The sequence below is a fragment of the Rhizopus delemar genome, genomic scaffold (genome assembly GCF_000149305.1).
Source record: "Rhizopus delemar RA 99-880 supercont3.4 genomic scaffold, whole genome shotgun sequence".
Lineage (NCBI taxonomy): Eukaryota > Fungi > Mucoromycota > Mucoromycetes > Mucorales > Rhizopodaceae > Rhizopus > Rhizopus delemar.
In genome coordinates, this window is record NW_027137830.1 from 2,766,541 (window position 1) to 2,788,729 (window position 22,189).

A 22,189-nucleotide genomic window follows, 5' to 3' on the forward strand; every position below is an offset into this window, starting at 1 on the left:
ACTGAAAACACGCAATATGCTCTGTTTGTAAAGACCCCATTCATATTCTCCTTTGATTAGCATGTTTGAATTTATGCTCCATCGCCTTTAATATTCATATCATTACACGGGTTAGCTCAAGTTGTTTATGGAAAATATTCCTAATAAGAATTAAACAACAACTGAAAAGGTCCCCTTTCAAAAAAAAAAAAAAAAAAAAAAAAAAAAAAAAAAAAAGATTTCTTTATCTACTTTTGATCTCCTATTTTTCTTTTGGCTATAGCTGACTGTTCTGCTATTGTCCCCCCAAGGAGTAGACAGTTCAACAGTGACACAAAAACCTAGAAAGAACTATAATTAACTGATAACTGGAATGCATCACATGGGTACGCCCAAAATTTTAGTGGAATCATTGCTTCTCCTTATGGGACAGCAAGCTATTTTAAAAATGCTAACCAAATTACTTTTATTGATGTTTATATCTTGGATTTAATTGTTTAGTAAAGAAAATTTAATGTAAAGGAATACTTGAGAAAATCAGATAAGCCATATTTTAATTCCTTGTCCTAAAATGGTGAACAGAAAGAATATCCATGCTTCCCTCAACTCCTTGATGAGCTTATACTGTCTCTAAATCTGCTTTTTATATAACCATTACTATAATTGTATGTTTACTATGTTTTTATTATGTATAAAATTCATAATTAAATAAATCAGAGAACATTAATATTATGTTCAAAAAAAGTGCTCCTTTCTCTTAACATAACTGACAGTTGACTCCTCTTTTTCTTTCTTTGAGCTCCCAACACCATTAGGTTCTTAAATCTTCTACCCCTAAAAGCCAAATAGTCTTCCTACTTTCAGCTCTTGCCGGTGTGCAGTAAATGTGAATTTTGCACCAAAGGCAATAGAATTAAATAGAAATGTCTTATTGTCCAGTGCCGAAAAAAAAGAAAAGAAAAGGACGACCGTATTCAAAGCAAGTGAGACATTTTTATATGAAAATTAACAATGTAAGTAAATCAGTTAAATGGGTACGCACATAGTTCTCGAACATTACTGTTATTGTATGGTTCACAATTCTGCATCTCATAAGATGGACGAGTAAGGATCTACAGAAAGTATATTTTCCACAATCTTCCCCTTAAACATGATTCTGTTTAAATTTCTCGATTTTTTTTTTGTATTTCTTTTTTTTTCTATAAAAGTTTTTATAGAAAAGATGATGAAATCAATAATAGCCATGTCTACAATTCTTTTATTTTCCATTGTCGTAAATCCTGCTGCTTGTCTACCAGCTCCTGATGGTTGTGTAAGAACATGCTCCACTGAAGAGTTGACTTGTCCTATTACAGCTTCTTCTAAAAATGCCACACCAAACGATGTACCAAATGCTACACCTTGCTGGACATGCTGCTTCAGGCGACCGTAACAGTCTCAGACACTTTTTCTCCCCCTACATGCGTGCGTGTAATTTACAATTAAAATAAAAATAATAAAACCCATTTATAGTTCAGAGAATGACAATGCCTATATTTTATTTCTTTTTGTTATGAACATGCTTGATAAGTTGATCAACAACAGATGGATCTGCCAAAGTAGATGTATCGCCTAAAGAGTCCTGCTCTCCGTTCACAATCTTACGAAGGATACGACGCATGATTTTACCAGAGCGAGTCTTTGGGAGATCTGAGACGACGTAGATACGCTTAGGAGTAGCAAAAGGACCGATCACTTTACGAACTTGCAAGACCAATTCCTTTTCAAACCCTTCAGAGTCCTCAATATTGGGCTTCAATAAAGCAAATGCATGAATACATTGACCAGTTAAATCATCATGACCACCTACAACAGCTGCTTCTGCAACTGAATGATGAAGAATTAAAGCAGATTCAATTTCAGCAGTGGATAGACGATGACCAGACACATTGATAACATCTATTCTTATCGTTAATATCTTTTCTTTTTTCACATTTTTTACTCACCATCTACACGTCCACGAATCCAGATATAACCATCCTTATCGCGTGTTGCACCATCACCAGTGAAATAATAACCTTTATAAGGATTCAAATAGGTATCAAGGAAACGGCTATGGTTGTTATAAACAGTACGAGCCATTGATGGCCATGGTTGACTGATTGCCAAGACACCTGTGACATCGTTACCTTCAAGTACTTTGCCTGTTGTAGGGTCTAAAATGATGGGGTTGATACCAAAGAAAGGAAATGTGGCAGATCCTGGTTTAGTAGGAACTGCTCCGGGTAAAGGTGCAACCACGATAGAGCCCGTTTCAGTTTGCCAGTAAGTATCCACTACAGCACACTGAGAACGGCCGACTTTTCTATAATACCATTCCCAGGCTTCAGGATTAATGGGTTCACCAACAGAGCCGATCACACGAAGAGAGGATAAATCGCATTTATCCACCCACTCATCACCCAGTCGACGAAGGGCACGAATGGCAGTTGGAGCAGTGTAGAATTGTGTTACCTTGTGTTTTTCAACAAGTCGCCAGAAACGAGATGGATCAGGATAAGTAGGTGTGGACTCAAACAAGACAGTCGTACCACCCAAAGTAAGAGGGCCATAGGTGACCTTTTAATAAGACATGAGATTTTTTTTGTTGATTGATACTCTTGATCTTCTACTTACATAAGTGTGTCCAGTAATCCATCCGATATCAGCCATACAAGCAAAGATATCATTTTCATGATAATCAAAGATATATTTCACTGTCATGGCAGCACCCAAAAGATATCCACCAGTTGTGTGCAAAATACCTTTGGGAGTACCGGTGGAACCTGATGTGTAAAGCAAGAAAAGAGGATCTTCAGAATTCATAGGTTCAGGAGGACAAAAAGCTCTAGCCTTAGCCATCTCTTCATGCCACCATAAATCACGGTCTTCGACCCAATCGATAGGAGATCCTGTACGACGATATACAATGACGTGTTCAACGTGAGTTTGATGACTACGAAGGGCATCGTCCACGATACGTTTCGTAGCAATATTTTTTCCACCACGACGACCTTCATCTGATGTGATGATGACACGAGCAGCACAGTCCACAACACGGTCTCGAAGTGACTCTGCAGAGAATCCAGCAAAGACAACTGAGTGAACAGCACCGATACGAGCACAGGCAAGAGCTGCCACAAGTGCTTCAGGAATCATGGGCATATAGATGGCCACATTATCACCTTTACGTAAACCAAGGTTCTTTAAAGTGTTGGCCATTTGACACACCAAACGAAATAATTCTCCATAAGTGATATTTCGAACTTGATCTGGTTCATCACCTTCATGAATGATAGCAATCTTTTCAGGATTTTTCATGGCATGTCGATCAACACAATTATAAGCTGCGTTGAGTTCGCCTTCCAAGAACCAAGCAATATCACTTTGATCAAATGAACCATGACGAACAGTTTGAAATGGTTTTGACCAAGACAGCATTTCACGAGCGAACTAAGTCATGTTAAGAAAAAGAAGACTTTTTATCAAGCTGACTTACATTTCCGAAAAACTTTTCAGGATCTTCCACGCTTTCTTTCCACATGGATTTGTATTTATCCAAGGAATTGATATGAGGCACAGGGTATTTAGAACTGTCCAATAAACGAGATGGAACAGGATGAGTAATAACTTCTTCTTCAGTCATTGTCATTTTTAATAGAATAAATTTGATTCAAGTATGGGAAAAAAGAGAGGAAAAGAAAGAGAAAAGGGTTGTTTTTCATATAGGATTATTTATATTGTTTTTTTTTTTTTTCCGTTGGGGACAAAGGAAATTCAACTTTATGCTTCCTTCTAAAAAAGGTAGAAAGCATATCTGGTGGGAAATCGCATATTCACAGAGAATATCTGAGATTTAAAAAGTGTTTAAAGATGAACTTACAGGGACTATTTCCTTTTACTGCAAGCTATCCGCGGCAATGCTTTCGATCAAGGAAGGACCCCTCTTTTTGTTGTGAGATTGACATTGTACATTATTTATGCCTATTTGACATATGTCAAAGAAAGTGACATTTTAATGTATTAGATTACATTCAATAACAAATGAATTAAAACACAGTTTATCCAATCATTGGTTCCGTACCTTTCCTGTTTCTCTCCCCCACAAGAGCTTGCGTTACATAAATGTAATACTTGATTTACCTTGTTTAGAAGACTATATTTTCTACGTTCACATTTGATTATTAATAAAGAAAAAAGATTATTTATTTGCTCTAGTTTATTTTGTGAACAAGAGATAGTAAATTACGTGTATTCAAGACATAACTGTGAAACCAACAAATCCCTTATACACCATTTTGTTCTTCTCGGCTAAATGTAAAAAAGTAAAAAAAAAAAAAAAAAAAAAAAAAAAAAAAAAAAAAAAGACTTCTCTTTTTGATTGAATACAAGCTCATCTTTCATATCTTGGTTTTTTTGTCATTCATTTCTTTATTTTCATCTAACAGTGTACTTTCTTCATTTGCTTTCTTTTTCTTTAAATGTGATGCCCGGATAAAGTATGAGGCAAAGTTATTGGGATTTTGGGAAAAAAGAAAAATATTTGTGTGTCGTGGGAAGCCCCATAGATATCTTTACTCTTCTATTCTATTTCATTAGCAAGAGAATGATGCACCGCTTTATATTTATTCCGAATTCAACTCACTTTCACATTATTTTACATCATTAAAGTAAGAGAGTTCCGATTGAAGATGCATAATTATCTAACTTAATCATAGTTTAATCTAGTTTAAAATAGTTGGTGAAAAATGAAAGTAATTTGTATTAAAACAGATAATAAGCTTGTCTTTTTATGTTTCAAGATTCATATTGTATCAAATCCTGATTTCTCACTGCACTAATATCATTTAAATTGTAAAGTAAAAATGATAATTAAACATAGTCTTATAATCATCTTAATCATGAATTTTATCTGAGGAATAAACAATTTTCAAATTCTATTCTTATTTCTGAAGTAAATCAAATTTTGCTTTTATTCGTTTTTTATTTTGTAATAAATATACTTGTTTAGGATAAATAATCATTTCAATAGGATCCATTTTAAGTTTTAATTTCATCTCTTGTATTCAAGCTTGTCTTTTTAAAAAGAAAAAGCAGTATTGAACTAATAAGCTTAAAGGCATTTTGTGGCATGTATGTGGCTAATATGTTACACAACAGAACATGCTCGTTTTATGCATCTTTGTGTGACATGTTTAAATAACTATATTATTTGAATACACGCTAAACAGATTACTGTCTTATTGACCTAAATAAGCTTGATCATAAACAACTAAATTATGATAATATTAAAGCAACTATAGTTTATATTATTCCTAGAAAGTCCTAAAACAGACTACATTAGTTTTTTGACTAATCTAATCATACGTCTAAATGTCTTGTTTAGAAGCAAGCCTTAAATTCAATATATGATTATTAAATGAATATAAAATAATAGCCTTTAATAATTTAAATGCGTAAAGCTTAGGTGGTTATTTCTATAGAATATAAAAAAAGGGTTGATATCTGCTATGTTCCTCTCTAACGTTAATCACTACTTACCATTATTTTTTATATTGTCCATCAGACTTTTAACAAGCTCGACGCTCACCTTCTTCTACTCTACATGAAGTACTAGCCTTAAACCATGCAAATTGTCATTAGAATCACTAGTCTCCTTTGGTTTTGTTTCAAATGTTCATAAAATATATTTCAGGGATTTTAAACCAGGACTTTTAATAGAACAATGCTCAAAGTTTCGAAGATTCTGTCTGTCTTATCATCACCTTACATACAAGCCAATATAACATCTGGCACCATCTTCTTGAATATCAAGATCTTGTCCTCTCTCTCTCTCTCTCTCAATCTGCTCAGTAAACCAGACATGGAAGCTTTGAGCCAAAATGTTGATTGGTTTGCCTTGATTTACTGTACTTTCTACAAAAGTCAATGACTCGAAACCTCCCGTCCAAAATAACTTCAAATCATCATGCTTTCTTTTTCTCACTTTGATATTGACACAATATGAAACTCCTCATATATTTCTCCAATCTTTCTGATTCTCTTGGCGCCTCTATGGTTATCTTCAACGACAAAGCATGATCTATCAGGCCAAACATCATATTTCCACTGCTCATTTGTCTATTTAACATGCTCTTGAACCTATGGTAAGCCATGAAAGAATCCTTGTGTATCATCCTTTCCGGATGTTTTCCTATGTTTCTGTTGTTTCCTTAGACCTCTATACTGTCTTCTGTGGAATGTTAAGTCAGTTCGTTTGTATTGATTTACTTCTGACCTGATAGCTATCGATACCCTCCCGGCAGCACATGAAATGGTAGTTATATGAATTCCTAATGTTGTCTGCTTACACTATCTCGCTTAAATTCACAAACAGGCATATGTGGTGCTTGACTGTGCTTATCTGTAAAAACTATGCTTTACGTTTGTGTTATTTTCATACAGACAAATATTTTTGATTAGTTGAAAACTTATCATGTCATAAGTTCATAACTCTGCTAATATCAATCATGTTGTGATTGTCTTTCGATGTCATTCACCCTCCCTGTGCTATGTCATTGAAGCAATATTTACCTGTGGCATTACCAACAAGATCGGGCCTAATAACTTGCCAATACTTTGTTTATAAGACAGCTCTGCCGCACTATGTGCCTTAATTTTGATGTGTAGGCCATCGGTGTTGACTTGATCAACGAGCACAATTATTTTTGGAAACATCCTGCCTTTTATACGAATTTATGTCTTTGATGAAGCTTGCACTGGGCCTTTTTTGATCTTATGACACATGAGCTCATAAGCAAGCTTGTTAAACTGAGAAAATACTCCAAAGACAAACAATTTCATCAAATACTCTTGAAGCATAGCTCCAACTTTTTCCGTGATAAGTTATATCTTCATGTTTTCATAAAGATAGATCATTCAATCTCAAGCTACTGGTTTTATTAACTCATTATGAAAATAAGTAATCCAATTTAATATCGTCCATTCGAAAAAAAATACAAGTTCTCCTTCTTTCAGACCATCGTAAATTCTAGAAATCGCTAAATCTGCTGTATTTCAACATCCATCAAGTTCATGGAAATTACTAGACACAAATCTTACTGTCTTGCCAGAACAATCCACATTTAGAACCGCCTAATCAAATTTTGTCAAGCTTCCCTTGCTTACATTTATGCAAACTGAATCTGTCCCAAGAATATCAAAATATAAAATACAGATGATAGAAAAAGTATTAATTTTTAGAATAACATCACCAAATTCCTCCTATGGTTGTACAACCCCACAAATAGACAGTAACTCTAATTCTTTTTGTTAAGTCCTTATTAAGTATTATGAACTCTAAAATTTGATTGGCTCTCACTTGTTAATGCTTTTATCCTCAATACATCCCAAAAAGCACCCTCTCAGCCTTGTTACTCTTATAGGCAATCAGCTGCACTAAAAACATGCAATTGATTTTTATGTCTTTCTCTCTCTCTTTAAACAACCCTAGCCAAAATCTGCTATCAATAATCCTATAGTAGAAAGAACGGAGGAAGAGTGTCCTTTCACAAATAAACATGTTTATGATTTGTTTCTATTTTATACAGGTTAAGCTTTATTCGGCTTTGTTCATTAATATACTATAAATGCAGGTTCAAATATTGTTGTTGTTGAAGTTCTTTAGATGTTCAAAAGAAGTCTTCTAGGGTCTTCGACAAGTTCCTTAATTCTAACCAAGAATGTGACAGCTTCACGGCCATCAACAAGTCTGTGATCATAAGTAAGAGCGACATACATCATAGGACGGATTTCAACCTAGATTATGTTTGGTTTAGCGATAAATTCCTTTTACAACCTCTGTTATACTTTACCTTTCCGTTGACAGCAATGGGTCTTTCTTTGATTGCGTGCATACCCAAAATAGCAGTTTGAGGCAAGTTAATAATAGGGGTGCCCATTAATGAACCAAATACACCACCGTTGGAAATTGTGAATGTACCACCGGCCATGTCTTCAATGGTGATCTTGTTATCACGAGCCTGAAGATAACAAAAAAAGTCAAAAAAATTCTTTTTGTAACCCTTCTTTATGCTCTTTTACCTTTTTACCGAGATCAGCAATGTTTTTTTCAATATCCAAATAGTTCATTTCTTCCACATTTCTTAAGACAGGAGTGACCAAGCCTTTGGGAGTGGAAACAGCAACACTCATGTCAACAAAGTCGTGATAGACGATTTCGTTACCGTCAATAGAGGCATTGACAGCAGGAATTTCTTCCAAGGCAACAGCAGCAGCCTTGACGAAAGCAGACATGAAACCAAACTTAACGCCATGCTTCTTCAAGACAGCGTCCTTGTACTCAGCACGAAGACCCATCAAGTTGGACATATCAATCTCATTGAAAGTAGTTAATGAAGCAGCGGTGTCTTGAGATTGCTTTAAACGTTCGGCAATTCTGAGACGCATACGGTTCATCTTGACACGAGTTTCATTACGGCTGCCGTAAATCTTTTCCTGAGGAACTTCAGATTTTGTGACTTCGGGTTTAGGAGCTGCAGGCTTGGGTGATTCTTCCTTCTTGACTTCTTCCTTCTTAGCTTCTTCCTTCTTAGGCTCCTCTTTCTTGGGTTCTTCGCTCTTTGGTTCTTCTTTCTTAGCTTCTTCTTTCTTGGGAGCAGCACCTATTTAATCTATTTCAGAATCACTTTTACCAAATTGATAATTGAATTCCCACGAACCTTCCTTGGGTGCATCACCAAGCTCTAATTTGAAAAAGTCAGCACCAACAGAAACATTATCTTCTTCATTGGCATAGACTTCAATAATAGTGCCAGAAGCAGGAGAGTTAACAGTGACATCGATCTTATCGGTTTCAATTGTAGCTACTTCTTCATCTTGATGTACAAAGTCACCAACACCTAATTTTCGGTTCGACGTATAAGTACACCTTTATTTCTTTTCACATTTTCCCTTCTTCACACACACTCTCTCTCTTTTTTAATGAATGCCATTACTTACTTTTAACCCATTGCTTAAGAGTTCCTTCGGAGATGGACTCTGCCATTTGAGGAACTTGAACAACCTTGTCGGCTATAAATGTTTGATGAGTTAATCTTGAGCAGTAACAAGGGTATATATGTTGTTGACGTACCATAAGTTCTCATTTGAGTCTTGAGAAAACCATTTCGAACAGTGTTGTTTTGTCTATGCAGATAAACGAATTAGTTGTTTCTTTTCATTTCTAAATTGCTTTGACGTCATTGTACTTTAAACGGTCATATCCAACTGTGTATAAGGATGCGGGGGCTTGAACGTGTAAATTTCTAACTTGAGAAACGTTACGGACTGAAGACACGACAGTGTTTCTCAAGGCAGAAGCGCGAGATAATCTGAGAGCAACGCGAGAATATTGCATTTTTTTTAAAAAAAAAAAAAGAATGGAGAAAAGGGAGGGAGTTATTCTTTAGTGGGTGAAGAAAAAAAAATCCGCCTCTTTTTAATTTTTCAAGGTTAAGTACAACCGGGTGATGGCGGAAGAGGAAATTTTTTTCGACTTCGGGAGAAGGTTTTTTTCGTTTTTCCCTCCGGTCAGACCCGCCAAAAAAAATTATCCATTAAAAATGCGGGGGAAAGAGTACAAAGAAATAATTAAAAAACCTTAAGCATATTTTGGTTACTATGGTTATTTATTTGCAAAACAGTCAAATTTGGATATTAATGCTCTCAATTCTCTGTTAATCGAAATATCCATAATATTCTAACGTACATGGGTCTTCGCTACTTTTTTTAAAAGAATGTGAATTGAATATTTCAAATAGCGAAAAAGAAAAAAAAAGAAAGAAAAAAAAAGCGTTTTTAACATGCAAATTATATAAGAAAAAAGTAAAAAAGTAAAGCGATTAATTCAGTGGGATGAAAAATACCCCAAGTTTAAGATAAGCTTACTTGCTTTAAAACTAACACGAATATACAGTTATTTGAAAGTGTGTTGCAAATGAATGGAAAATAAATAAAAATTACAATTCCGAACTTAATGACCATTGAATTTTTGCGCATTATTATCCAATTGCGTGAGTCACTATTAGCTGTGATGGTCCTTCTTGTGTTCCTATACGCCCCTTGCTTCACTTTCTTAACCTATAAATAGAAAGCAGACATAAATATATTTCGGAAAGAGATTCCCTTGATCTTTTACTGGTTTGTTATAATTCCTTTGTGTATATGAATTTTAAGGTTTTTTCTTTCTTTTGTTTACACGACTCATAACATCCTTTGTAAACACTATTCTTTTTTTTTTTTTTTTTTTTTTTTTTTTCATGTATAAAAAGGTTAAACAAGTAAGCCAATGTGCATTTTACGATATATGAATCTTAAAGCGCTGCCTACATCTGTCATTATTATCAGGAATTCAATAAAGTCAATCATTTTGTCCCTCTGTGATTTTCAAAGAAGAAGAAGAAGAAGAAGAAAAAAGGTCTTCAAGAAGACTATGATCCGTCTAATGCTTGTTGAGCAATGAACTACCATTAAACTGAGTAGTCATCCACTTTTCCAATCATAACAAACTAATATTCCCTCTTTCGCTACTTTCTCTATTCATACCAGCGCTACAAAGATTGGAAAGATATCCACTTGTAAAGTGCTGAAGCTTATTCGTATTCTCAAGATCAAAAGTATACCTTTTTGTAGAAGATAATAAAAAGAAAAGGAAAAGAGTAATTACAACAAATGTAGGTCTAGTAAAAGAAAAGGGTGATAGGATTCTAAAAGTGGGAGTCTTCGCTTACAAATGAATAAATGCATGGAAGCATCTTGGTTTGCTCAGATACTGAACATGACAGTTATATGAAAGCTTACATAGAATATCAAAGCATATTCATGTCAATAAACATTTATTCATCAAAGAAGTAGACACTGTTATCTTTGCAGCAAGTCCAGCAATGGCCAAGTTTTTTGGGACTCCATTCCTCCGGGCACTTAGGTTTTTCGGGAAAACACACACGCCAGCAAATTTCTTGAGCTTCAGCAACATTGGAACTGGCCAAGAGGGATCCAAGAGCAAGGAGAACAATTGAGGCAAACTTCATTTTATTTAGCAGCTTGATTAGGAAGTATAGATTGGTTCAATCAAAAAGAGAAGAAGGAAAAAAGCACGGTTGTATTTATAGGCAAGAAAGAAGGAAGAAAAAGAAGAAATAAGCTTATGTCTAGGGTCTACTTTCCCTTGTCCATCAACACAACACTCTTACTTGAAAACAATAGAGTTCTACAAGGGATGAAACATAAAACGTGTTGCATAATATAACAATCAGCATGAGAAAGAAAAGAAAAGAAAAGAGAGAGAGAGAGTCCAGATCTCAAATAAGGCTCGCCACATAACTTTATATGACGCATTAACACCTGTATTGCGTCATGATCACAATAGAACCATAATACAAGCCAAGACAAAGGATCTTGATATGATGTATAGCTTTGTCTATTTCTTCTTTTTACTCCATGCCTTTTGATGTGAATATGGTACTGAAATAATCATCTCGTCTTGACTTTATTCAGTGATGTGGGTCATAACTTATATGGTATAATAGGACAAAGTACTGAAACAAAGACACGAAACTTAAAAGCTTCAAGGAATCATGAAGCTAAAAAAAGAAAGAAAGAATGTCATGCAACTTTAAACAAAAGGATTCTCATAAAAGACGTATACCCAGGCTATAGATAGTGCATTATTGCCAGTGACACCATTACATCGTCAAGTAATGATGAGCCTAGGTTAGAGTAAAGTGTTGAGCTGCATTACATATAGCTACTGTTTAGAGCTGATTGAATTGTTGTCAAACCGTGATACTTTTTATAAGCTATTTGGAAGAAAATATACAGTAGATTTTATAAGAAAGCGTCTCTATATTATACAATATCGCATTCAAACAAGGTATCACAGATATAGAACAATATTGACAGCAAAAATGCGCAACTACTAACATTTTTCTCAAACAATTATATGTGTTGTAAACATATCGCCAACCTTTATAACCATCTTTTGCTTTAGATGGTTTATTATTGAGAATAATCTGCACAACAGCAGAATCTGTGTCTCTGTTTAAAAAGTTTTCGTATTCCAGTTTGTACAAGTTGTTTGTTTTTAAAAATAGAAAAATGATCTTATTTTAAAGAAGAACTTTTAAAATATTTTCAAACACTACAGGAGCACTATCAACTAGGTTTTTTTTAGCTTCCTTTTGAAGAAAATAGTTTCATTCACGCTAAAGCAAATACTATAGCATCTCTATTTTAATTTTTGATCTGTGCTGCACGTGAATTTCATTTCAGTATCCGAAGAAAGACACACCTGAATCCACACAATTAGATACAACACCTTCCTTTCCCCTTCTTTTTTGTGTACAAAAAGAAATGAGTGAAAATATTTCTGTTGAAAATAAAAACAGCTTGTCTGAAGCAGAAAAGTTTCTTGAATCTTTAAATTTAACCAATTCAGATACTCAGCAGACAGAAGTAGACTCGACAAATGGGCCTGCTACCGATCCCAATGAAATAATGTCTTTTCTTGATGAGATATCCAAGTACCCACCTACAACAGACAAAGAGCAAAATGAGAAAGAAACAGTAATAGAAAAGAAGAAGGATACGCCAAAAAGTGAAACTCAACAAGAAGCAGGTGGCAGTGGCTGGATGTCTTGGGGAAACAGCTTTTGGAATCAAGCTAGTGCTGCAGTAAAGACAACAACTGATCAAATTAACCGGTCAGTTGCAGGAAGTGATGCTGCTACAAAAATTTTGGAAACTCGAGTCAAAGATTTACAAAATTTAGTTAATAAAGAAAACATTGAGAGATTAGGTAAAGGAACATTCCACAAAAAAAAAATACGTATGATAACATTTTAGTGATTAAGGCACGGGATTAAAGAGCTTAACAAATACTATCCTCGAGACTGTTGCCCCTCCTATTTCTGAACATGAACTTGTCGAAGTTTGGTTATCTTATGATATGGTCGGATATGTAGGGCTGGAGGCACTTGTCTATCGCGCGTTTGCTAGAGTCATGGAACATACTGAATCCGGGCAAGTGGTTGTTCGCAATCCAAGTGCTGACAATGACTCCTCTCAAGAAAGAAACTTGAATATATGTGATTCTTTAGTAGATGGAACCAAGCTTGCGAAAGCCAACATTGATCACCTTCTTAAGCAACATTATAAATCTAGCGAAAAACAAACAACAGATGCACCTCAGGCAGAATCTGTTCCTGTTGTACATTGTCCCGTGTTTATGGCTATTCAGCCCGTCAAACTTTCTATGCCAGCAATAGACACAGAAGATACTGAAACTCATCAGCTTTCATTTATTGTCATAATGGTCGATCCTACACATGGTCTAAAGTTTAAAACATACTCTCAAACTATACCCTTGGACTGGTTAGATGTTCCTTATGAAGAGAATGAATGGATCGAAGATAAGATGGTGGAAGTCATCCGCATGGCAGTGACTACTATAGCACAAGATTACGTGTGGACAAGAATGGCAGGAAGTCCTTCTAGCGTACATTCAGAAGGAGCAGTTGAAGACATTTAATTTTAATTATGTTTTTATTTTTGTTTAATAGCAATGCATGTTTGATTTGTTTATGATCTTTTAGCTTTTTTGGAAAGTTTAACCTTTCCTTCTTTATGTTTCTTTTCTTTTTCAGCCAATTGCTGTGCACTTTCTAATTTTCTCTTTTTTGATGATTTCTCATTCTTAATACTGACAACTGAGCTTACTCCCCCTTTCTTTCCGGAAGTAAGGGTCTTTACGCGTTCCTCAGCCACCGTCCAGTCTTGATCTGTTCCGCCAATTGCATATTTTGATAAATCAAGAGAATCAATCAATTCTCTTTGTTTTGCTTTCAAATCATCCAAAACTTCATTTCCTGCCTCTTCTAAGTCTTCATCAACATCCTCTGTTAATGGTTTCCATGCATCTTCATCTGCTACGTCACGTTTAGCACCATCTCCTTCCTCAGTCTTTTTTGAGGAAACAAATTTTGGTGTTTCTTCTTCATATGCTTTTGTTTCAATCTTGGAGAAATATTGAGAGAATTTTTTGACAATCTTGACAAACAGCGCAAGGACTTGGTTGCTTGCCAAAGATAATTCATTTTGAAGATCGTCGACAGTCTTACGTTGTAAACCAATACCAAGTAAGATTGCACTTTGAACACCAGATAATTTGATATCGGCAGGCAACTCGTTTCTAAAGTAAAGTTCAGCAATAACGGGAATCATATCAAGGATAACATGGTAGTCGAGCATGTTGTTAGCATAAGATTCCAAACGTTTTAAGTCGTAAGGGGTAAAAAATATGCCCAATGTATTCTTGTTCAATTCACGTCCTGTTTCCGCTTCCAAAAACTGACCATGCTTGGCGGCATCAATAATGCTGAGGGCATTCACGGCAGTAAAGTCGCGGAAATTATACGATAAAAGGTTGATGAAACGCTTAGAGAAATCACGAGCAAAAGCATCAAGCCATTCTGTATTGGCTACACGAGAATCTTCAGCTTTAGTCAATGCCTTGATCATAACACATGTATGCTCCCCAGTTAAGTCATTTGCAGTTTGACGCATATAAAGAGGAACAAAGCCAGCACGTTTCCAGAATTTGTGAAGAGAAGGTGTAAGACCGTATGAAACGCCTAGATAATCAAGACGGTGAGCACGTTTTTCGCTAATCTTTGTAAGGAGAGGTGGCATCTTGCTAGGATCACGGACTTTAACTTGATCAGTCTTTATATTAGCATTTTCTAATTCATAATCCTCAACATGAGCAAGTGCCTCATCATCAGCATCTCCAACTTCACTTAAGCTAGATACCTTTCCTTGATAGAAAGAGGTAAGAAGATCAAGTGCTCTTGAACCATAGCCCATTTTAGCATAGTCAGGGTGAGTAGCAATACGAACAACGCGAGCACCAGAAAGACTAGCAAAGTCGTCGTCTTGATATTGTTGAGAAATAAGCCAGGGAATCATATCGCCTGCTGGACGTTGACCACGAGCAAGGGAGTTAATAACTGTTTGACGAGAGATTTCACCTTCAAGACAAACTTGAACAACTACCAAAGGATCTGGCAAGCTGCTTGTCTTTTCATTTACAGGAGGAAGCAAAACAAATAAATGATGAGCAGGCGCATCACTCATTAATTGCAAATCATTAGGTGAGTTCTTATAATGGCTTGCAACGTACAAGGACATCATACGTTGTAAGAAAGTTTCCGATACAGGGTGATAAGAGAATAAAGTGTCACGATTAACATAGTATAATTCACATTCTGAAGGGTGAGGACAACCTTGGATGTTCTTGGACACAATACTAGCATCCAAACACAAAACCTTGTTTAACCACTTTTCTACTGGATCTTCCGGAGCATAACGAATAGGTTCTTCCAATTTCACTTCTTTTAATGTACGTCCACCTAATGAATCAACACCCTCGGACTTCTTTGCTTCCAAGTTGCGGCCTACAACAATTCCTTCCGCATCATCATCTGCATTCTTTCCAACAAATCCTCGGGATTGTTCACGCAATTGCTGAATCAATTTGAGTGATAAGGATCGACCAGTACCTTCATAACCATTGATCGTTGAGGCCATAAATACAAGATAAGGACCTAATAATTTACGAACTAAAGGCAAAGGAATGGCAGCAGCTTCGTCAATGACAACCAACTCTGCTTGACCAAGAACATGTGCATCTTGGGGTTGAATGTATTGGATTGTCTGTCGGTGTTGTTTAAAGATGTTAACTCGGACAATAGCCTTGTTGAAGTCTGGATTGGTAGATTGCACAATGTCATAATCAAGGTGTTCTTCATATCCAAGAGCATCAAAGGTTTTGAAAACAAATTCAAACAAAGTCTTCAAGTTCTCAGGGCTAGGGGATGTAACAAAAATGTTGGAATATCCATAGGCAACAGCAGAAGCCATAGCAATACCAAGAGCAGCAGACTTACCACGACCACGACCAGCAGTCAAGGCGACAGTACTACGAAGAGACTTCTCGGAAATAGCCTCAACAAAAGTCAAAATAGCCTTTGCTTGATCAATAGTACGGGCATTTTTAACAAGGGAGGAAACTGGCTCGGTGTCCTGTAAGGACTCCTTCAATTCAGCAAGTTCAATTTCTTCAGGTGTCTTTTCGTCGGAAGATTTGACAGCCAAAGGTTTAACATTTTTACCCATACTGATTGGAAGAACATTCAATTCATCATCTACAACTAAGCATGTTTCACAAGAACTAAGAGATAATATAAAACGTTCATTGAAACGAGCAATAACATCGCTATGTGCTTCGGTACGATATCTACTGTGTACATCCTATCATCATGGAAAATTATTAAAAGAACAAAAGCATGGATGGAATAAGCAATTTACCATAGCCATTGTGTAAAGTTGCTTGAGTGAATTCATACTCTTCAATAAAAGTACAACCATACCTCCACCTTCGACTGTTTCGATTGTACGTGCCAAGGTATTGGGTGTGATGGCTTCAAAATCTTGGAGAATACACATTCCGTAGGTGTTACCAAGAATATTTTGTGTTTCTTTGTAGTATGCATAACGAATGTTGGTTACAGTAACAAAAAGTTCAAAAGGATCTTCTTGGTTGGCATCTCTGATTCCACGTTTAATATCTTTTTTAATCTTTGCTTCACGTTTCTTACGATGACTACATATAGAATAATGTTAATGTCAATTCTAAAAACAGGGCAATTTTCCTTTATACCTAGTAAAACCGAGTTCCTTTTTATAGCACCATAATACTGAAGGACGAGATGTGACTTGAGCTTGAGATAAAAGCCAGTGTAAATTAACAACCTAAAACTTTCCTTTAGTTTGGGATTTTCCAAAACTTCAAAAAAGTACTTTACTTGATCTTTTCCTTTGTCACCAACAACAACAAAGAACGATCTATGCTTTGTTTGCACACAGTTTTTAATAAGTGTATGTACACGAGAATCGACAACCTTCTTAACCATTTTTAAAGGTTGATCAGTATAGAATGGTAAGAAAAAAGTAATACTTTTTTTTTACAACTTTCATGAAAGTTACAAGTGGCGCAAGGAGAAGTAAAGACTGTCACAGACTTCTTCCATTTATGGAAACCATTCCGATTGCAGTATTTTCAATACGTTCGTTCTTTCTTTTCTGTATGAGCATAATGAAGTTTCCATACCCCATAAAGGTGCTTCTTAAAGCGCTCTTCGAGCCTGTAGATTTCATGTTGAAATAGCATGATTTAATCAGTAATTATTAACTGATAAGCTTGCTTTGTGAAATTTTGTTTTAGTTTGACAAGCACAAGTCTCCCTTCAAACATTTCATTGAAAACAAAAATTTATTGAATATAGTTAGCAAATCATAGAAAATAGCTTATCTTTCTCTATAAAGCTATTAAAATGAGAATATTTGGGCATCATTTTAACTTGTTCCTGCTACATTTTTTTATGAATGTTATAGTTAAACACACGACATAAAGGACAAGAGAAACTCTTAGAGCTTTGTTAAGAGATCCCTCCCATGCATGGATCTAATTTGATTAGCTGAAAAAACCAAACAGTCGAAGTCTACCGAAATGACTACCTTCGATATGGTAGTATAATAAAAGCACATAGTCTATGGTTTCATTATTCCATTATTCATAAAAATAAGTTAATTGCTATTGCTTATTATAACATACATCATTTAAGAAATGTTCATTGCATTCTAAGTTACTTGAGCTTGAAAATGCATGGATGATAGAGTATTTAGCAATCGCTTGGGTTCTTCATAGTGCATGCAAAGCCTTTACAGTTTAATGAGATAAATTCTTTTACCTTTGTTTTATATTAAAGTATAAAAAGCAATCATCAATCATTAGTATTTGTTAGAATCAAAGTATTCTATTTATCTGGTGTGAATGTAGCAAGAACCAATAAAAGTTGAAAATTAAAAAATTGCTATTTTTTACAATCACTTCTTTGTATGCAATAGATAACGACCTATTCACTGGCAACATATATTTTCTAATATAAATACGTACGTTTCCCTTCTCTTCTTATCAAACTTTATCAATCAATTAGGAAATATGATTAACGAAATTACAAACTCTCAAGTTGCTTTTAACCCGTCTGGTATCAAACTGTAATATGTTAACTATATGCCAACCCAAACACATGTATTAATGATTATCATTTAAAAATAGAGGTGATAAAAGCTGTTGCATCATTTCTTGATTATCGAAGTGAAGACGAACTAGCCAATCAATTACTTTGTGACTTTAATAAACAAGCTACACTATTAGTCTATGGATTTTAATTCTGAAAGTCTTTGCGTATATATATTTGGTTAAAGTACTTTACTTGTGTAGAACATAGACTAAGCTTATAGTAAAAGCAGGGTTTGACTGTAGCTTTACATTAGAATCTCTTTTTGAATATACCACTGTTTTTTGACTGTCCATAAGATTCTCCTCTCTATTTTACAGTAAAATAGGGCAAAGATAAATACAGATTTTAAGCCATGAGAATATGTAGAACGTTTGAGCAAGGTAAAATTTTCATTGTCTTAATATTCAGAATTTATGCTTCTTGGGGCCTTCATCTTTATTTCATGAATAAGCAAAACTTTACAAATTAGTGAAAACTATCTAAACACAATTTGTTAACAGCTATTGATACACATGAAAGTCTATTACATATGGTTTTATACGTTCTTTTCATAATATATGTGACATTTTACATGCTCTTTGTGAATCTGCTTCACATATGGCTAATAAATCAAAGTTTAGTTGTTAAATGAAAACAAGATATCAAAGATATACAATGTTATCAGATCAATTAATTTCTTGCGGACGGAGTTAAGTATTCTCGAAGGATATGATTGGATAGAGAGACTAGAATAAATGAAGCATTATCCCCCGCTCTTTTACACAGGCATAAAAAAAACACCATGAGCAGTTTAACAAAATTTGATACTGGACATGAAGACTTAATACACGACGTTGCTTACGATTTTTATGGTAAAAGATTAGTGACATGTTCTTCCGATCAACGCCTGAAAGTATGGGATTTTGTTGAAAGAGAAGATGTCTCAGTTTGGGAATTAAGCGATTCCTGGAAAGCACACGATTCTTCTATTCTTAAAGGAAGATGGGCAAGGCCTGAATATGGCCAAGTTATTGCTAGTTGTTCATTTGATAGACAAGTAAAAATATGGGAAGAGCAAACAACAGGTGACTAAAAGACTCAATTGCTGAAAATAAACATTTAATTCTGTTTACATTTAAAGAGCCCAGGAACAGCCAAAAGCGTTGGATAGAAAGGTTTAGACTTGTTGAATCAAGAGGTGCTGTATTGGATATAGCATTTGCTCCTACATCAAATTCACTAAGACTCGTAAAGACATAGTAAGCCCAAAAAAGCTACAGATATTGATTGCTATTATTTTGATAGGCAACATGTTCATCAGATGGAATTGTTAGAATATATGAAGCATTAGAACCAACAAATCTCGCCCAATGGTCACAAATGGAAGAATTCGAAATATCGTCGAACGTATACAGCAACTTGAATATACAGCAAACAAATCACCAACAACAGAATCAACAATCTTTGTTGCAAACACAGTTGCAGCCACAAGGACAACTGCAAATGCAGCAGCAGCAGTTAATGCAACCTTCATTAAATCAATCACAGTTGCAACAGCAGTTTCAGCAACTACAGCAAAATCATTCACAGCTGCAACAACAATTTCAGCAATTGCAGCAATACCAACCTCAAACACAGACTCATACACAACAGCCTGTTAATACACAAAGCACAAGCTCCAGCAGTAGTTCAATCAAAAGCCACGGGTTATCAACGCCTGGTGTGCCTGATATACCAACCATGTCAAGTACAACGGCAGGATTCATGCAAAGCACTTCCCCTGGATCTTCTGCAGGTATTGGAGATCAGACAAATACTGGAAGTATCCATCGACCTATTGATGCAGATAGCGGATACTGTATCGACTGGTGTCCTAATAGATCCTCTGTAGCCATGATGGTTGTTGGCCTTGGTAAAGAGAAAGGAGCAAGAGTAAGTACTGCCAAAATGACAAGTACTTTTTGAATATTGATCACACATATATATAGATATTTAAACATGATGGTCATAACAGATGGATACCAGGTGAACTATTGCCAGGTCATACACAAGAAGTTCATGATGTGAGCTGGGCTCCAAATATGGCAAGATCATATCAATTAATTGCCACTGCATCTAAGGATCAATATGTACGTATATATAAAATAACTGAATCTACACAACCAGTACAACAAAGAGGCAGTGGTAGTAATCGAATTCCTATATCACCAGCTGGTACACCTACTCAACAGCAATCACATAAAGCGTTAAATGTAGAATTAGTTGCCTCATTTGCCGACCACAAAGCAGAAGTCTGGAGAGTAGAATGGAATATTACAGGAACTATTTTGTCCTCATCTGGAGATGATGGAAAACTACGTCTTTGGACAATTGGATATGATGGAAAGTGGAGACAAATGGCATCCGTTACAGCCAACTAACAAGTGTCGAATTCATGATTGTTGCGATAAATCGCTTTTTTTTTTATTTTTAAATAAAGAGCATCATGAATAAGGATAACTGACATTAGAAGTTTTTGTGCTTGTTCGTGTCCTTCTCTTAGAAAATAGAGCTTTGAAACAGAATAAATACGAAGATCGTTTTCAGATCATTTTTAATGTAAAAACTGGTATCTAATTCATCAAGAAAGCCTTCTTCTTTTTTAATTAACATTATTTTGTTTGGTGAACAACTATCAGCATTCTCTTCATATTCTTTCTGATTATTTTGCAAGAAATGGCTTATATAAGCCCAGTTCTTCCTCAGAGTCATTATGGTCTTCTCCATTTTGATATTCATTGGCCAGTTTAGCTCTTTTACGATTTTGTTCAACATCTTCCCCAGCTTCTTGCTCATTATCAGCGATCTCTTTAGTTCCACTGGTTTCAGTTTCTTCTTCTATATATAAAAGTTCAGTCAATCAAACCGTTTTATGTTTATCTTTTGTTTGACTACGTTTTTCTGAATTGCGCGGTCTGCCTCTTTTTCTGTTTATTTTTATTTCATTATCCGTTGATATAGGTGTTTTGCGTGGTCTACCCCTTCTACCTGGCGTCTTTTTTGCTTTATTGACTTCCTGAATTGGATGTTTTCGTGGTCTGCCTCTTTTACCTGGTGTATTTTTTTCGTTCTTAACTTCTTCAATTGGATGCTTACGCGGTCTGCCTATTTTACCAGGTATAGTCTTCCTTTCCTTGGTTTCCTGAATAGGGTGTTTACGTGGCCTGCCTATTTTACGAGGCATGGTTTTCTTTTCGTCCTGAATTGTAAGTTTACCTGGTCTGCCTCTTTTGCTTTGCGTTGTACCATTAGAATTATTTTCTAAAGTGATCAGCTTACGAGGTCTTCCTCTTTTATTTTTTGTGCCTTGGCTACTTTCAAAATTTAAAGATTTATTAAGTCGTCCTCTGATACGATGTATAGATTTAGTTTGTTTACGCCTGCCATTAACAGCTTGATGCATTTTGGGTTCTCTACCAAAGGCTGTTTTCTCTTCCGCATTCTGCTCAATGACAGGGTTTTTTCTTGGCCTTCCTCTCTTTCTGTGCTCATTTGGGCTGGGTTCCATTTTCCTTTCAACGCGTTCTTTGCGTGGTCTACCTCTTTTACGAGCAATGATAGTTGTAATTGGTTTTTCTTCTTCAGTACGGACTATGGAAGGTCTCCCTCTCTTTCTTTTCACATCAGTAGAATCGCTCTTCACTGGTTTACTTTTCACTTTTTTGGGCCTTCCTCTTTTACGTTGGCTTTCAGCTGTATGTGCTTGTATTTCTTCTTGCTTTTGTGTCATATTGAGTCTTTAGAAAAAAGAAAAAAACACAAATAAACAGTCCCAAAAGAAGGTGGGAAATTATCAGATGAAATAAATACTTGTATCACGCAAGTCAGAAGTAATCCATTTTAAAGAACAACTATATAAAAATGATCACAAAACATTATCCAATACGGTACAAAGATAACAGCTGGTGCGATCTATTGAAATCATTCTTTAACTTAAAAGCTCATCTTTTTCAATATACAACTAAAATGCTAACAATTGCACTTTTCTTTTTTGG

The 22,189-nt window shown here is 35.4% G+C and overlaps 9 protein-coding genes across 9 annotated transcripts; 4 read left to right on the forward strand and 5 right to left on the reverse strand.

Annotated features, from left to right (window-relative positions):
• Positions 1-1,516: 1,516 nt before the first annotated feature.
• Positions 1,517-3,649, reverse strand: RO3G_06525 (acetyl-coenzyme A synthetase; the record flags this gene model as incomplete). Its single annotated transcript, XM_067661115.1, has 4 exons — positions 1,517-1,917; positions 1,965-2,577; positions 2,635-3,450; positions 3,497-3,649. 4 exons carry the CDS (start codon positions 3,647-3,649, stop codon positions 1,517-1,519), a joined length of 1,983 nt encoding a protein of 660 aa, XP_067517216.1.
• A 2,073-nt stretch (positions 3,650-5,722) lies between these two features.
• On the forward strand, positions 5,723-5,929 carry RO3G_06526 (uncharacterized protein; the record flags this gene model as incomplete). The annotated part of the gene is made up of 1 exon (XM_067661116.1): positions 5,723-5,929. One exon carries the CDS (start codon positions 5,723-5,725, stop codon positions 5,927-5,929), a length of 207 nt encoding a protein of 68 aa, XP_067517217.1.
• Positions 5,930-7,659: 1,730 nt separating this feature from the next.
• On the reverse strand, positions 7,660-9,394 carry RO3G_06527 (dihydrolipoyllysine-residue succinyltransferase E2 component; the record flags this gene model as incomplete). The annotated part of the gene is made up of 7 exons (XM_067661117.1): positions 7,660-7,794; positions 7,851-8,018; positions 8,080-8,660; positions 8,718-8,897; positions 8,998-9,069; positions 9,131-9,183; positions 9,246-9,394. The coding sequence occupies 7 exons, from the start codon at positions 9,392-9,394 to the stop codon at positions 7,660-7,662; spliced, it is 1,338 nt and encodes a 445-aa protein (XP_067517218.1).
• Positions 9,395-10,871: 1,477 nt separating this feature from the next.
• Positions 10,872-11,066, reverse strand: RO3G_06528 (uncharacterized protein; the record flags this gene model as incomplete). The annotated part of the gene is made up of 1 exon (XM_067661118.1): positions 10,872-11,066. One exon carries the CDS (start codon positions 11,064-11,066, stop codon positions 10,872-10,874), a length of 195 nt encoding a protein of 64 aa, XP_067517219.1.
• A 1,321-nt stretch (positions 11,067-12,387) lies between these two features.
• RO3G_06529 (uncharacterized protein) lies at positions 12,388-13,301 on the forward strand (the record flags this gene model as incomplete). The annotated part of the gene is made up of 3 exons (XM_067661119.1): positions 12,388-12,832; positions 12,888-13,243; positions 13,296-13,301. 3 exons carry the CDS (start codon positions 12,388-12,390, stop codon positions 13,299-13,301), a joined length of 807 nt encoding a protein of 268 aa, XP_067517220.1.
• A 313-nt stretch (positions 13,302-13,614) lies between these two features.
• On the reverse strand, positions 13,615-17,006 carry RO3G_06530 (uncharacterized protein; the record flags this gene model as incomplete). The annotated part of the gene is made up of 4 exons (XM_067661120.1): positions 13,615-16,344; positions 16,402-16,696; positions 16,754-16,845; positions 16,899-17,006. 4 exons carry the CDS (start codon positions 17,004-17,006, stop codon positions 13,615-13,617), a joined length of 3,225 nt encoding a protein of 1,074 aa, XP_067517221.1.
• A 1,088-nt stretch (positions 17,007-18,094) lies between these two features.
• Positions 18,095-18,324, forward strand: RO3G_06531 (uncharacterized protein; the record flags this gene model as incomplete). Its single annotated transcript, XM_067661121.1, has 2 exons — positions 18,095-18,140; positions 18,212-18,324. 2 exons carry the CDS (start codon positions 18,095-18,097, stop codon positions 18,322-18,324), a joined length of 159 nt encoding a protein of 52 aa, XP_067517222.1.
• Positions 18,325-18,957: 633 nt separating this feature from the next.
• RO3G_06532 (uncharacterized protein) lies at positions 18,958-20,575 on the forward strand (the record flags this gene model as incomplete). The annotated part of the gene is made up of 4 exons (XM_067661122.1): positions 18,958-19,240; positions 19,297-19,403; positions 19,461-20,087; positions 20,144-20,575. 4 exons carry the CDS (start codon positions 18,958-18,960, stop codon positions 20,573-20,575), a joined length of 1,449 nt encoding a protein of 482 aa, XP_067517223.1.
• Positions 20,576-20,856: 281 nt separating this feature from the next.
• RO3G_06533 (uncharacterized protein) lies at positions 20,857-21,924 on the reverse strand (the record flags this gene model as incomplete). Its single annotated transcript, XM_067661123.1, has 3 exons — positions 20,857-21,032; positions 21,309-21,362; positions 21,411-21,924. The coding sequence occupies 3 exons, from the start codon at positions 21,922-21,924 to the stop codon at positions 20,857-20,859; spliced, it is 744 nt and encodes a 247-aa protein (XP_067517224.1).
• Between the last annotated feature and the right edge of the window lie 265 nt (positions 21,925-22,189).